This window comes from Rhodamnia argentea, chromosome 6 (genome assembly GCF_020921035.1).
Source record: "Rhodamnia argentea isolate NSW1041297 chromosome 6, ASM2092103v1, whole genome shotgun sequence".
Taxonomy (NCBI): domain Eukaryota; kingdom Viridiplantae; phylum Streptophyta; class Magnoliopsida; order Myrtales; family Myrtaceae; genus Rhodamnia; species Rhodamnia argentea.
Window position 1 is genome coordinate 23,150,594 of NC_063155.1, and position 14,472 is coordinate 23,165,065.

Consider the following 14,472-nt stretch of genomic DNA (forward strand, 5'->3'; position numbering starts at 1 on the left):
ATTGCGGCTAATTAAACCTACATTTGGCCAGAAAATGTAAAATCACGACTGATCTTAGAGGTCAAATCGAATTCGTGTAAATTTTAATAAATTCGTTTTGACTAAAGTAACCATCATAAGTAGATAATCGCATTACCAAGGTGAGAGGAATAGGAAGACCAGATTTCCTGCATTGCCATGAAAAGGACCATTTCAAAGACTGCATGCAGCAGAGTATGATCGTACGTTGTACGATGGAAGACAAGCGATGCTTTGTCCTGGGTTTAATTTGGATCGTCCATGGAAAATGTTGATACTCAGCTAGCAAACTCTACATGGTTCAGGAAACAGAGGAGCAGCGGAACGGCACACGAACAAACAAGAGATAAAGGAATGGCATTTTGTAGATTGATGTTATAGGAACCGGCAAAATTGGCTGGAAGAAATGCATTAAAACTTCATGTAAAAATTTAAGATTGAATTGATACAATTAAAAAGTTTAAAAATGGATTAGCATCCGTAAAATAGGTTTAGAGCAGTTCCTGGCTAAAATGGGTCTAATGTAACAACGCCCAATTAGTGATGGGTACCAATGGGATCTAAAAAAAACTACTATTAACCCATTTAATCTAAGAGCAACGCTCTCTCATGTCCTACAATTTCACTCCCCTCTGCTCTTCCTCTTCAACGTCCACTTGGGCCGACCGATGCCTAAAAGCGAACCCGATCATAAGTGAGGGCATTACTCGTCACTCGGGTAAGATCGACCACCCTTTGCCCCACCGCCGCTTGCGCGCCAACGTCCATGACACCACCCTCGATCTCGTCCACACGTGTTCTTGTTCGTCAATGTGAAGGTCACCCATGTCTTCATGTTACTCATGGGCCACACGATGTCCCAGCCAGCAACCTAGCCAGAGCACCTGAGCTCTCTCATCGACTCGATGAGCCTGTTTATGGAGTCGCCCATTCTTCAGAAGCAACAATTTAAGGAAAAAAGAAATTTACTAAAATCGGTACTTGGGTTCGGTTATGTATAGATAGATTGCAGATCGGATATGAGTCGTTAAATCTGTATTATGTAAAAATGGATTCATTTAGATTGTACCATTTTCGACGTCACCCTAACTCTACATGACCCGCCCATGTTGTTACCATTCATCCTTACAAGGTGTCTACATTCCCGTGACACGGTTTTATTAATTTGGTAACCCTTTATAAAAACTTAAAGTAATTGTAATTAACTCTTGCACCGGATTGATCATTAGAATAGCCTAGACTCGCAGCTCGATCACATCGATGCAACGATCACTTTTCCCTTGGACTGCTTAGACACGACACGGCTCCATCGAAATTGAGATTCACTTTACATGCAAAGCTATACGGAGTAAACACAATTGCACGTAAGGAAGCAAAATTTGCTTAAGGAACCAGTATGAACGGAAATGAGAAAGTGAGCAACGGATGTTGCAAATTATCCATGTCGATTTCACCGCCGTTAGTAATTGTCATGATCTCTTACTATCACCGTTCATTTCGCTCCATCCGTCCAATCCCTTTTTTATTCGGTCGATATTTTCAATTTTTTTCGATTCATTTTAGTTTAAAAAAAAATTTCAAAAAGAACACAGACAAAAATGAAGCAAGAGCCGGTTTTGCAGGAGGAGGCTATCAGAGTTGGTGGACGTTCACCTTCAAGAGCAGCTCATCCATTTCTCCATCTGAATGAGCTTGAGCCACCCGTTCATCGACCATGCCCATCACCCCGTGGTCCAATTTAACACTGTCACTCCTGTATCCTCGTACGTATTCCCCATCAAAGGGACATTGATCGTGAGCGATCCTCAGTGTCGGACTAAACTGATGAGCCGTCCAACGTCCGAGGTGACAGGAAATTGGAAAGGGCTTCCGAGTCCAAAGACCCGACACGGTTTCGTCCATAGAGAGGTCAATCGATCCCTGATGAGATATCTCTTGAATAAGGCCATTCGAATTTGGTTCTTTTCCTTTTCGATTTGATCAGTCAGATGAGTCGTCGGGTGCAACCTATTGCCAAGTCCTTATCACCATCACTCGCCTCTCTTGTTGCTTCACTCGTATAATCACTCATGCTAGCTAGCTATTCACATGCATAATGCCACTTTCAGTAGGGTTTTGAAGGGCGTTTCTCTAAAAAATCTGCACCTAAAAAATATTCAGAAGACCACTGGAAATAGCAAATGGCGGATATGGGAAATCAGTTTGCGAACAGAAGATGAGCGATTCGTCGAGCTTTCTGATGTTGAGTCGTTGTTCGTCTCACCGACATTGAAGCATAGATTCGTTGGTGACTCATGATATTAAGAGTCACCAATTATTGAATCCTCCAAACTAAATTTAGATGTTAACCTTTGAGTACATTTTGCTTTTCTACCTTTTGTTTTCCACGTCTTGAATCAATTCATTTGTACCCCAAATAACCTAAAACTACTACCCTCCAACTTCTTTGCTGTCTCCTCCTCAAGTTCTTCCTTATGCTCGGCTTCTGTGCATCTGCTTTTCTTTCCCAAATTCGATGGCAGTTCGACCCCCACACCAACTCCATTCAGATCGTTGATCCCCTCGTTATCGTTTCGACCATGATGACCATTATATTGTACATCGATCAGATAGACATTACCGTAGTTTTCATGTATTTCGCTGCAGTCATAAGAGTAAAACACAACGATGTCCTTCGCCTTCAACTTTTTTTCCTTCACGAACCAGTTCCAACCCCTCGTGAATACGAAGCTTTGGCTACTCTTCCAATAGCAATACCGGAATTTCCACGATTTCATGAGCTTGTCGTACAAGACTAGCTGCAAATCATTAGTCCCTCCATGAAGCAATGCGTTTTCTCCGGCATTTTCGATAATGCCAGGGAAGTATTGAACGGCATACTTCTTGGGGATGACGAGTCTATTCAGCTTCCCAACATCGCTAGGCGTTAATTCCTTCTGAAAAAGTTGCCTACACGAGTATTGTCCGCCGGTAGGCATTGATCTTAACTTCGGGTTGGTGCCTACTTCCGCGGTCTCCTCATTTCCTGACTGGTTCCTAAGAAATGCCATCAGTCTTGATCGGTACATCCCGGCCCTAATCATGTCCAACACCACTTCTGTAGCGAGGTTATCCTGGAACTCGTGTTCATGCTTCGAAAGTTTGGTCCACGGGAGATTTCTCTGCGAGTCCCCTCTTCTAAGCTTGATCGAAGCGCTGTCATAAGCCATGGCCGCTTCCCTCTCGGTCCGGAACGTGCCGAGCCATATCCTCTGCTGATTGGCATATATTTGCGCGCCCCAATTCCCATTTGGCTGGGGCACCACCCCTACGAACTTTGCGGACGGAGCGTCGTCATTGCTCCCAGAGGATCTTGGCCGCTTCCGTGTATCAGATGCTTCGCGATCATCATGCAAATCGAATGCGGTTTCTGCCGTCGCCCTCGTCCTAGAATCAGCAGAATCGTCCGACATGCCCACAACAACGGATTTTAAGGATGCACTGGAGCTGAGAATTAACCGCATGAATTCCCTCAAACACGGAGGTAACTTTCCTTAGTAAGAAATCTCAAACACCTTGTAATTAAATGGGACTTGGCAGCTCCAACAGGAGATATGGAGCTGGGAGAGAGTACTAGCTAACGACACTATCAAGCCAAAGGACGAAAACCCTTATGCTGGAAGAGGCCTGAGCATCAAATCAGAAAATCAACAATGATGATCATCAGATGCATGACAAGAGTTAGGTTTTTATTTGGAGAGGAGAGAGGGTCAACTTAAATTCCAAACTAAACCCTAACAAGTCTGTTGGAACCAAATTTGCTGATTGGAAGGCAGGAAACTTGAGTCAAAATCGAACACAAATTGGCTTTTCCTTATATAGCAATTGTTCATGTGACTCTTCAAAGTTTTAGAACTAAAATAACCACTAAAACAAGTGGTCTATTTAGAGTGGTTCCATCTTTTTAAATTTGTTCTCATGGATGTTTTGATGGTTGAATATTTTTTTTGTTTCTGAATCTCAGGTGGTTTGATACATTTTTAATGTCAGTTGCAATGAAAATTCCTTCTAGAATTGATGATCTTGCAAACTGAATGCAGTTCAACCAAGATGCAGGTGTTTTTTTTTTCTTTCTGTTAGGCTTTTCTTGTTTGAGTACCTAAGTTGTAATATATCGAGAGGTTCAACTGACCATCTCCTAATTTTGGATCCACTGTCTTAACCATCTACATAGGGCATCGGAAACATGTTTTTGGATCCATATTGTATTTCGAATCGAGACTTGTTAATCGAAAGAGGTTTTGTTATTGAGTGTCCTAAACTTACTCGTTAAAAGGACACTGGTCAGCAATGCGGACATTCCAGATCTTAAATTTGTTTGAATACGAAATACAAACACCCTCTGCTCAACCGTAAATATTTGCGCGTTTTGAACATGTAACCCAAAATGTTAAGTGAGCTAGAAAGCCACATTATCAATAAACCCTAGATAGTTTGTCCCGGAATTTCACTTCTTGTAAATTGAACATATAGTTACAGAAATTCAATCTCACCAAATACATCCACGCACACGATCACACACACATTCTTTATTTTTATTTTTTTAAGAGAGGTAATCATCAAAGATAATTACTGATTTTGAAATAACTTAGTTCATCTTTCTTTGATGACATAGAGAGAGAAGGTTTTTGACCGTGTGATGGTTTAAGGAGATGGAGAAAATATTAGGCTTAAGTCCGCTCATTGATCGCCACGTGTTTGAATAAGCCCAATTTCAGCTTTTCTCTCTCTCCTCTCATTGTTTTCTTCCTTTTTGCAATCTCCCCCCTATTTTCTTGGATGCCTTAGTAGCATTCTAAACTTTTTTTCGCTAAGTAAGATTACTGTCAGTAATCAAGCCGCTTACATAGAGTAACATGCTATAAACCCCAGAAGAGGGGACCTAAAGTCATCCAGGCCCAAACCATCACTTGCAGAATCAATCATCCGTCACACTACTCGAAAACCCGAACCTCCCAAGGAGCACATGAGTGAACACGAGAAGCAATCGAGGAAACCATAGAGGAGTTACATCAATTGCGTTAATCGCGCAATTCGCTTAATAAGTCACTTGATTACATAATTTTTCTCATGTGATTAGATGATTTTGTGTGACAAGGCACATCCAAAATACGCACTCTAGGAAGAACGAGGAGCAATTGTTGCTGCTCACGGCTACATCCGTCCTTGGAAAGGAGGTTAGGTTGGAGGTACTCCAATGCTCTTAGGGACATTGATTTCACTATTACCAATTTGTTGTTATGCGGCAGCTCCTTGGATTACCGACAACGTTATTAAGACCAAAATCTTTTCTTGGGAAAACAAGTCGTCCATTTCCTCCTTCATTCGTATTAGGAAAAATTCCATATAAAAATCCGAAATTCTTTTATTTTTTCAAATAAAGATCGAAAATAGACCTTATTTTAAATAATAATCTGAAATGCCATTATTTTCTAAATAAGAAACTCAAGTGGACCTTACAAATATCAAAAAATGGCCCGATTCAAGTTGGTCAAGGACATTTTCGTCTTTTACTTTGTTTTATTTCTCTCTTTTCTTTTTTTCTTCTCACCGGCGGCCAATCTGGCCTGCCACCGACGATGCTCGGAGAGGACCCTCGCCCGATCTACCAAGGGCTACCCTTGCTGATCACGGGTGAGCCCTAGGCGAGGCCGCCCTTGAAAGCCACTCGGCCGACAATGCTAGGAGAGGATTGGGCGAAGGTTGGCCTCGCCCGATCTGCCGAAGGCCACCCTCGCCGGTCACGGGTGAGCCTTGGGCGAGGCCACCCTCGAAAGCCACAAGCGAGGGTCACCCTCGTCCAAATCCGAGCCCTCTCCTAGTTGTTGGGCCCTCACTCGTCACGGGAAAAAAATAGAAAAAGGATTTTAAAATCAAAATTGACTTTGGATGAAAAGACCCTTGATCGGCTAGAATATTTAGCCGATTTGTGTCAGACCCTTACTTGAAAATTTTATGCCTCTTTAGGTCATTATTTGAGACCGATATGGCAACTTCATACTCTTATTGAAACAAGGTTTACTTCATGTCCTTATTTGAGAAAATGAGGGTACTTCAAGCCTTGTTCGGAATTCTCCTTTCTTTTTATTTGCTTCATCTAATGGGTGCATTCGCATCTGAAAGCAAAGAGCAACATCATTCATCTTTCTCAGTGTGTTGTTGCTCTAGAACTCTAGGTTTTGGATTGATTAAAGTGGGTTCACTTGCTAGAGTGGAATCCGGAAGTAACTTCGTGTGGGAGAATTCGGAGTTATTTGACATTAGAGCTGAGCTTTAGCGCAACATTATGGCGATCCCTTGCTTTCAGTGATCCCTTCCTAGACAGCTTACCCAGCTACCTTTGTCCATCAGAATCATAAATGTCTCCTTCAACCCATTCTATGACAACAAAGTCCAGCTGCCGCGAGGGCACCGCGGCTCTTTTCAAGCCTATCTGTGTTCTTCTCACGTTCTTCTCCGTGGCGGACAATTGAAGAACCCCGCGTGCTCTCTCCATCGTCGAACAAGTTTCTTAACTCGATCGGTCTTGACAAACATATGCAGTCAGTCAATTAGCAGATCAAAGTACCAGCTCAGTTTGAGCTCGATATGTTATGTTCTTCAAGAAACAATTTGCGGACCTGATCTAGGTACGACATCTCGATCATTTTATTAGTTCCCTCAAATCTTCTGCCTGTGCACCTACAACGTTGCTTAATTAGTGCTGTCGTGCAAGGGTTGATATCCTCACTTGATTGGATGACCATTCGGGGGTGGCTGCTCCTTATGCTTCGTGACGAAACTTCTTGGAGTTTAAACTTGTGGAATGTGTTATAAACGTACGCGTGTTGGAGTGACAATGTATCGGTCCTCAACCGACAGCCAAAGAACCTGAAACGGACGACACGTCTTCATCGTTTTCCTAAGGGTGAGACCATCGCCATGCCGCTGAAAAAGACCTGAAATTTACAGGTGGAAACAATGGGGGGGAAAATTTTGTGGCACACAAAACCCCTAACACGACCTCTCCTCCCATCCCACTAAAATCGCCCCACATCGAACGTCCATCAAGACTAGGAAGGTCTCGGTCCATTGCACTGTGCATGCACAAGTTGGGATTAGAAAGTGGCACTCCCACACACACACACACACACGATCAAAAATGCTAGTTTTGCTGCAAGAACAGGTGCATTGGAAGTCTTAAAATTTATTGTGAAAGTGCAATTGAGCTCTAAATCTTTCGAAAAGTGCGCTCAAGTCTTAAAATTTGTCAAGTTTGTACAGCCAAGTCTTTCTACTAATCCCATTCAACTGGACAATCGAAAAGTGATTTCAAGTTTTAGGACTTGATTACCCTAATTTAGACTTTTGTTTTGCTATATATACACTGGTCTCTCTTGCCATCCCGGTGTTGCTTCTCGTTCTTGATCTCCATCGCAACTTCATCTCAGCAAGCCAAGTCTGTGAGTACCCTCGTTTCTCTCCCTTTTTGCGGGGCAATTGGTTCTTCTTTATAAGAAGTCTAAGCACATTTTTCATGGGCATATATACATTTAGTTTTGGAGTTCTGGAAAATCATTCCCTAGCTTCTTTTGAACATGGAAAAATCGTCGTGTTTATAACGCTGGCTCTGGTTCTGAGCCAGTGAAGGTGGCGATGTTCACGAGATCCTTGTATTGTATTCTACAAGCCGGAGAAGGCATCTCTTTCCTTTCCAAGACATCCATCAACCCCCAACTAATCCCTGAAACCATGTAAGAGTGTTTATAACACTAACTGCTTTATTAAGCAAGTCCCAGAGCAGGATATCATCTGCTTGTCGGGGGGATTACCTTTGGGTTTTTTTTTTTTTTTAAATAATGAAAGGAGCGAAACCCAAATGTTACACCAGAAATCGCGTAACAAAACTTGATCTAACCTGATCTCCTAACAATAAAGGAATCGAGCTTCTTGGTAACCTATTTATAACTACGGTGTCATTCACATCTCAAGAATGAATGACCCAATTCGCTAACCAATCAGTACATGAGTTTCCTTCCCTAAAATTATGCAAAAATTTGATCATTTGTAGTGGCCAAAGTTATGCATGTTTCTCAAAAAAGAATATGATCTTGTCCATTTCTTAGGGTTTCAAAGATGCACAAGGAAACACACAAAGAACTCTTGAATTAGAACGAAATGGGTCTTTTAGATGAGTGGTCTTTGTCACAAATAATTGAAGACCACAAGATGTTTGGAATGTAAAATCAGGAGAGTGTGTCTATAAAACATCAAGAACGTTTCGACTATTGTGGGGATAAAGCTTGGAAGATTGAAGCTGATCCAAATAATTTAGCTTCCACGTTACTTGCCAAAAGTTGACAATCCATTGTGCAAGATTTCCTATTTATAGCAATCACCAGAAGTTCGTCTTTCTTCTAATATCTCGCTTTGTCCGTGTCCTTCCTAAGAGTATACTATACTTGTTGTCTAGTTACTAATATCCTCCCAAACATGCACGATCATCGATCAATCGAGAAGAAAATTCGAAGCCCAGCATGGAGATGGCAATGCGAGCGGGGGCGGGTAGGGAAGATGGGGCAGGGTCGCATCGCCATCTCCGTCATCGTACCGTAGCTGGAGGCGTCTCATCTCCGCCCCTGCGTTACTGTTCAAGTTTAGAAATTTGAACGTGTAAACTTACTATGCAAACCAGATGAGGAAGAAGCGCTAGCCTAAAGCAAATTGAGCCAGTAATATGTGTGCATCGACGGTCTCGCATGCGCCGAAAACGCTCTTACAGTCGCGTTCGGCGAAGTTCCCGACTAAAGAAGACAATAATGGCGAGTGTTCGAACGTCAGTTCCTTCACTACTAACTAAGACTAATGTAGGAGGAACGAAAGACGAGACGAGGCGCACATAACCCGTTCAAAACAAGTAAACGGGAACAGTCACATGATCCCATGAGCCAGCCAAGACTCGCGTCGCTGAAAAAGCAAAAAGGCCGAACAAGCCCAGCAATCCGAAATTCAAGAACACCGTCACCGTTCGGATGTTCCGGGGCTGGAACCGAACCCCGTCCGTCGTGTCGATGCGTTACCTTTCTTGCCTCTCGATCAGTTTTCCTCTCGCTGACGTGCCCAAAGCAGCACTTGTCCTCGGAAACTATGAATCGATGGCCACGTAGTGCATGCCTGTTTTGGGGGCATTCCCCCACCCTCCCAAAAAGTGGAAATCATGCACGAAACTCTTCCTTTTTCCCCTGTTCTTTTTCCGATTTGTCCTCTTCGTGACGTTTTGGCCCATTACACATTTCGTTACGTGCTTGACTTCGTGAGCGTTTGAGTGATTTATTGCGACTCTGTTGCCTCTGTTTCTCTCGTTCTGTCTTGCAGGAGGAAAAGCTTCTTCTTCGGTTCAGTCGCTGCTGCCGCCATGGAAGTGTTCAGCTTCAGCAACGGGGCTGCGAAGGTCAGGCGAAACTTTCTAAAACAAAGGAAAATAGCCGTAGTGGTTTGCGATTACGGAATGTGGGTGAGTTGGAATGTTTAGGTGCAAGATTGATGGTGATTCAGCTCCTTAGCTGAAAAATGATGGGAACTTTTTTGGTTTATCAAAGTGCATTTGCCCATCTTCGAGCACCATCTTCTTGAATTTGCCAATGGTGATGATGTCCTGTTGTTTCCGACCGACACTACTAGATTAATGAGGGAAAGCTGTTCAAAATGAGGAAGCACGAAATGGATAGTCTCCACCTCACTTTCAAATTCAAGTTTGACCCCAGAAGTTAAATAGGTGGTTAACTTAATGGTGTAAGAGTTAGAAAAGAGGAGCAACTGAAGTATGTGGTGCTGATGTTAACGTTGGATTGCACCGATTAAAGTAACTTGGCTTGATCAATTGAGGTGATTCCACAGAAGATATTATACTAAGTTGCCAGTTTTCTTTCTGATGACCAGGGAAGAGATGAAAATGCAAGCAATGAACAAGCAAAAGCTCCTAAGAGTATAGGAGGATGGAAATGGGCAAGCTTTTTGCTAGGTAATGAGTAGTCAAGTGATGTTCTGCATTTACAGCACTCATGTCCAACAAACATTTTGCTTTATTCATATTTCTCTGTCTGGGTGGTAATTCTATCTGTCCATCGACAAAGAATCGTCGACTAAGATGATTGCTGGATAACATTTTTACTTCAAATAAATTGCTGAATACAGAATGTGAGATTGTTCATGAGTTTTTTACCCCTCTTCTTCATCAATCTGGTGCAGTGAATCAGGGTCTGGCAACTCTAGCTTTCTTTGGTGCTTGTGTGAACTTGGTTTTATTTTTAACCAGAGTTCTTGGTCACGACAATGCCACCGCTGCCAATAGCGTGAGTAAGTGGACCGGAACTGTTTACTTGTGCTCGCTAATCGGCGCCTTCCTCAGCGATTCCTACTGGGGCCGCTACTTAACATGCACAGTCTTTCAGCTTATATTCATGCTGGTAATCATGAACTATAATCTGCGAATTTTGTGGATTTCTTGAGGTTACATGCTAGCATGGTCATAACTATCTGATTTACTACTACAACAATTAGGGAATGACGCTTTTGTCCGTGACATCTAGTGTCTACTTGATCAAACCCGAGGGCTGTGGCAATGAAGACATGATGTGCATGGCCCCATCTTCAGCTGGTTTGGCCTTATTCTACTTGTCGATATATTTGATAGCCTTAGGATATGGCGGCTACCAACCTACTATCGCCACCTTTGGAGCTGACCAATTTGACGAGAAAAACCCAAGAGAGATCAAATCCAAGGAGGCCTTTTTCTCCTATTTTTACTTTGCGTTAAATGCAGGATGTCTGTTATCCAATACCATTCTGGTCTACTACGAGGATTCTGGCCATTGGACACTTGGATTCTTTGTCTCTACTGGCTCTGCTGTTATAGCTCTAGTATTGTTTTGGATTGGCACACATGGATATCGGCATGTCAAACCTTGTGGAAATCCTTTACCACGCATCGCTCAGGTCTTTGTTGCTGCAACTAGAAAAATGAATGTTCATCCAACCAAAGAGGGGGACCTTTACGAGTTGGAAGGATCAGAATCTGCAATCAAAGGCAGTCGAAAGATTTGTCACAGCTGCGAATTCGCGTAAGTTATTCGACTTCCCTAACGACATGATGTGCAGTCGATGTGGTGCAAATGCTTCCCGCTATCCGGGATAAACCATTTCCCCAACGCCGTTCTATTCGGATGCAACAAAAGACTTGTTAGATCTTTTCTTTCTTTACTATACTTTAAAAACTCGTTATGTTATAGTTCTTTGTCATTCAGTTTGTCGTTCTCATGATTGTTCTCAACTGTACAGGTTTCTGGACAAGGCAGCGACGATAACAGAGGATGACTTGTGCCATCCGAGGAATCCGTGGAGACTCTGCACTGTAACTCAGGTTGAAGAAGCCAAATGTGTATTGAAGATGTTGCCTGTTTGGTTATGCACTATAATGTACTCTGTTGTGTTCACGCAAACAGCTTCCCTCTTTGTTGAGCAAGGAGATGTCATGCGCTCCAAGTTCGGGAAATTTCATGTTCCTGCAGCCAGCATGTCCGCCTTTGACATTTGTAGTGTCCTTATTTGCACTGGACTCTATCGCCGAATCATGGTGCCATTAGCTGGTAGACTGAGCAGCAACCCCCAAGGCCTAACCGAGCTCCAGAGGATGGGCGTTGGGCTGATAATTGGGATGTTAGCCATGGTCGCAGCTGGTACCACTGAGATCCAAAGGCTTAAATACGTCGAACCAGGACAAAAGAGCAGCTCCCTCAGTATATTTTGGCAGACCCCACAATACGTTCTGGTTGGCGTGTCCGAGGTTTTTATGTATGTTGGTCAGTTGGAGTTCTTCAATGGACAAGCCCCGGACGGCATTAAGAGCTTTGGGAGTTCACTTTGCATGGCTTCAATTTCACTAGGGAATTTCGTCAGCAGCTTGCTGGTTATCATGGTCACAGCAATTACCACTAGAGGTAATGAACCAGGATGGATCCCGCAGGATCTAAATAAGGGCCATATAGACCGGTTCTATTTCCTTCTAGCGGTCCTTACAACTTTCGATTTCGCAATCTATTTGTTATTTGCCAAGTGGTACAAGTGCATTAATCTCGAGGCCGATAACAAGAGCGCTCTAAAGATCGGACCGGAAGAGCAAGTGGTTGATCGAGTGTAGTGGGACTTGACTGCTATAGACCATTTCTCGGTTGGGTCTTGTCAAGATTGGTATTAGTAAGAATAGGAATTGGAATGGGAAGGTGAACCTATGGATGTTATTTCCCTAGCTAATCGGAGAAGGGCTTTGTATATGCTACAAATTAGGCTTACTTGTTTTTTAGGACAAGTAGCTACTAGTATCAATATAGGTGGTTTCTGTTCAGGAGCTTAGCTGCTGTACTTGTGTGTTTGTTCAACTCAATGGCAGCCGATGCACAGTTTTGATGCATCACTTTCAGGACAAAAATCATGATCTTAGTTAGTGAGCTTTGGAAATTACGATGTCGAGTGATTTTCTCATCATGTTTCAACGATGGAGAAGATGAACGATAAGCATCATTGGCAAAGTTTTAGGATTAGGATGCATTGGAGGACTTACGAGGCTAGCTAATTTACAAGCTTTTGCTTCCTTTTTTGACTTCTTCCCAGGCTTTTCACGTTCGCTGTGCATCTTACTGTTTAACATTGTAAGCTTTGGTGTTCAGCCTTGTTGGAACTCCAACTAGTCCGCCCGCCAAAACACGTCCTGTACATGTGAGAAATCGACACCCATGCAAAACTCGTGAAGAGGCGACACACATGCAAAACAAGTGAAGAGCTGACACATGTGCAAAACACATAAAGAATCAACACACGTGATAAGCTTGTAGGAAACAGACATCTCAACAGAGTATGAAGAAGCACGTGCAGAGTGAGTGAGAATGCTGATAGGTGTTGGCTAATGAGAAATATTAAGCAAGCTATCGGCATCATCAAGGGGAAATACCATTTGGCCAAATGATAATGATAATGCCGCATCCTGGAGCATAACTGGGACAAGAAAGGCAAGTTTGAACTACCAACGTGAGTGCCAATAAAAGGTAATCCCGACAAAGATTCAAGAACTTTTCAAGAAGTGCTAAAGAATATGAAAGTTTCCCCCTTGAATTCCTTGACGGGAGAGTAGTTTTAGGCAGATAAAGCTAGAATAAGTCCCAAAGATTACGGTCAAAGAGTTCAGGAATCACGGAAGATGCGAACACATCACACACGATCGAAAGAAGGTTAGCAGATGTACCTATTGACAGTTATTGAGATTTTTAGCTTAAAAACCCTAGGGAATGGAGAATGTGGGCACGATTGGCCTTGGTAAAAAGGGTTAAACTAAGGCTCCAATATCATCAGTTATTTAAAGTTAGATAAATGCTCGAAGACCTGGTCAAGAGGATTTGAGAGTTCGGGAAACACGGAACACGTGAACACATTCCACACAATCGAAAGAAGGTTAGCGAATATACCTATCAACAGTTGCTGAGATTTTTAGCTTAAAAGCCCAAGGAAGTGAAGAATGTGGCACGACTGACCTTGGTAAAAAGGGTTAAACTCAGACGCCAATATCATTAGCTATTTAAAGTTAGATAAATGGTTGAAGACCAGGTCAAGAGGATATGATGAAGCCAAAGAACGTGGTAGCTTTTGGTGCACTAAGACAACAACTGCTTAAGAGCAGTTATCTCTCTCCAACCATTATACATACCACCAAGCAACCAAAGAGGAACCCTCCCGAACAAACCATCATATTTATCTTATCATTAGCTGTAGCTATCAGATTCTCGTTAGGAGCGCGCAGCAGATTCTCATTGTTGAGTTAAACTCTCTTGTTGGGAGTGTGCAGTAGAAATCCAATATTTTCACCTAGGGAGTTCACCAAGATGGAGCCCATGGTCTGAGCCCATCAATATATCAAGTTGGATTCACATTTCATCAAAAGTTTAAGATAATGAGTTATGGGCCAACTATGATATATTAACTGTTTAACACCACATCAATTCTCCAATGTGAGACTTACGTAACATAACTCACACGTACATCCTAATAATCTCTCCCTCACGTGTGAGCTCCAGGTCTTGCCCGGAAACCACGTTAGTCACCGGTGAGCTCCGGGTCTTGCCCGGAAACCACGTTAGTCACCGGATTCTTTCCCCGATATATTCACCAACCATCGGCTCTGATACCATTTGTTGGGAGCATATAGTAGAAGTCCGATATCTTTACCTAAGGAGATTACCAAAAGAGAGTCCATGGTCCAAGCCCGTCAATATATCAAATTGAATTCACTTTCACTCAAAAGCGTAAGCTAATGAGTTATGGGCCAACTATGATATATTAACTGCTCAACACTAGATCAATTCTCCAATGTAGGACTTCTCTAACACAACT

The 14,472-nt window shown here is 42.7% G+C and overlaps 2 protein-coding genes across 2 annotated transcripts; one reads left to right on the top strand and one right to left on the bottom strand.

Annotated features, from left to right (window-relative positions):
- Positions 1–2,414: 2,414 nt before the first annotated feature.
- On the bottom strand, positions 2,415–3,470 carry LOC115734318 (AP2/ERF and B3 domain-containing transcription factor At1g51120-like). Its single transcript, XM_030665054.1, has one exon. The coding sequence runs from the start codon at positions 3,468–3,470 to the stop codon at positions 2,415–2,417; it is 1,056 nt and encodes a 351-aa protein (XP_030520914.1).
- Positions 3,471–9,392: 5,922 nt separating this feature from the next.
- On the top strand, positions 9,393–12,506 carry LOC115734394 (protein NRT1/ PTR FAMILY 7.1-like). The gene is made up of 5 exons (XM_030665150.2): positions 9,393–9,487; positions 9,976–10,057; positions 10,285–10,502; positions 10,597–11,156; positions 11,374–12,506. Exons 1-5 carry the CDS (start codon positions 9,452–9,454, stop codon positions 12,230–12,232), a joined length of 1,755 nt encoding a protein of 584 aa, XP_030521010.1. The 5' UTR covers positions 9,393–9,451; the 3' UTR covers positions 12,233–12,506.
- The last annotated feature ends 1,966 nt before the right edge of the window (positions 12,507–14,472 follow it).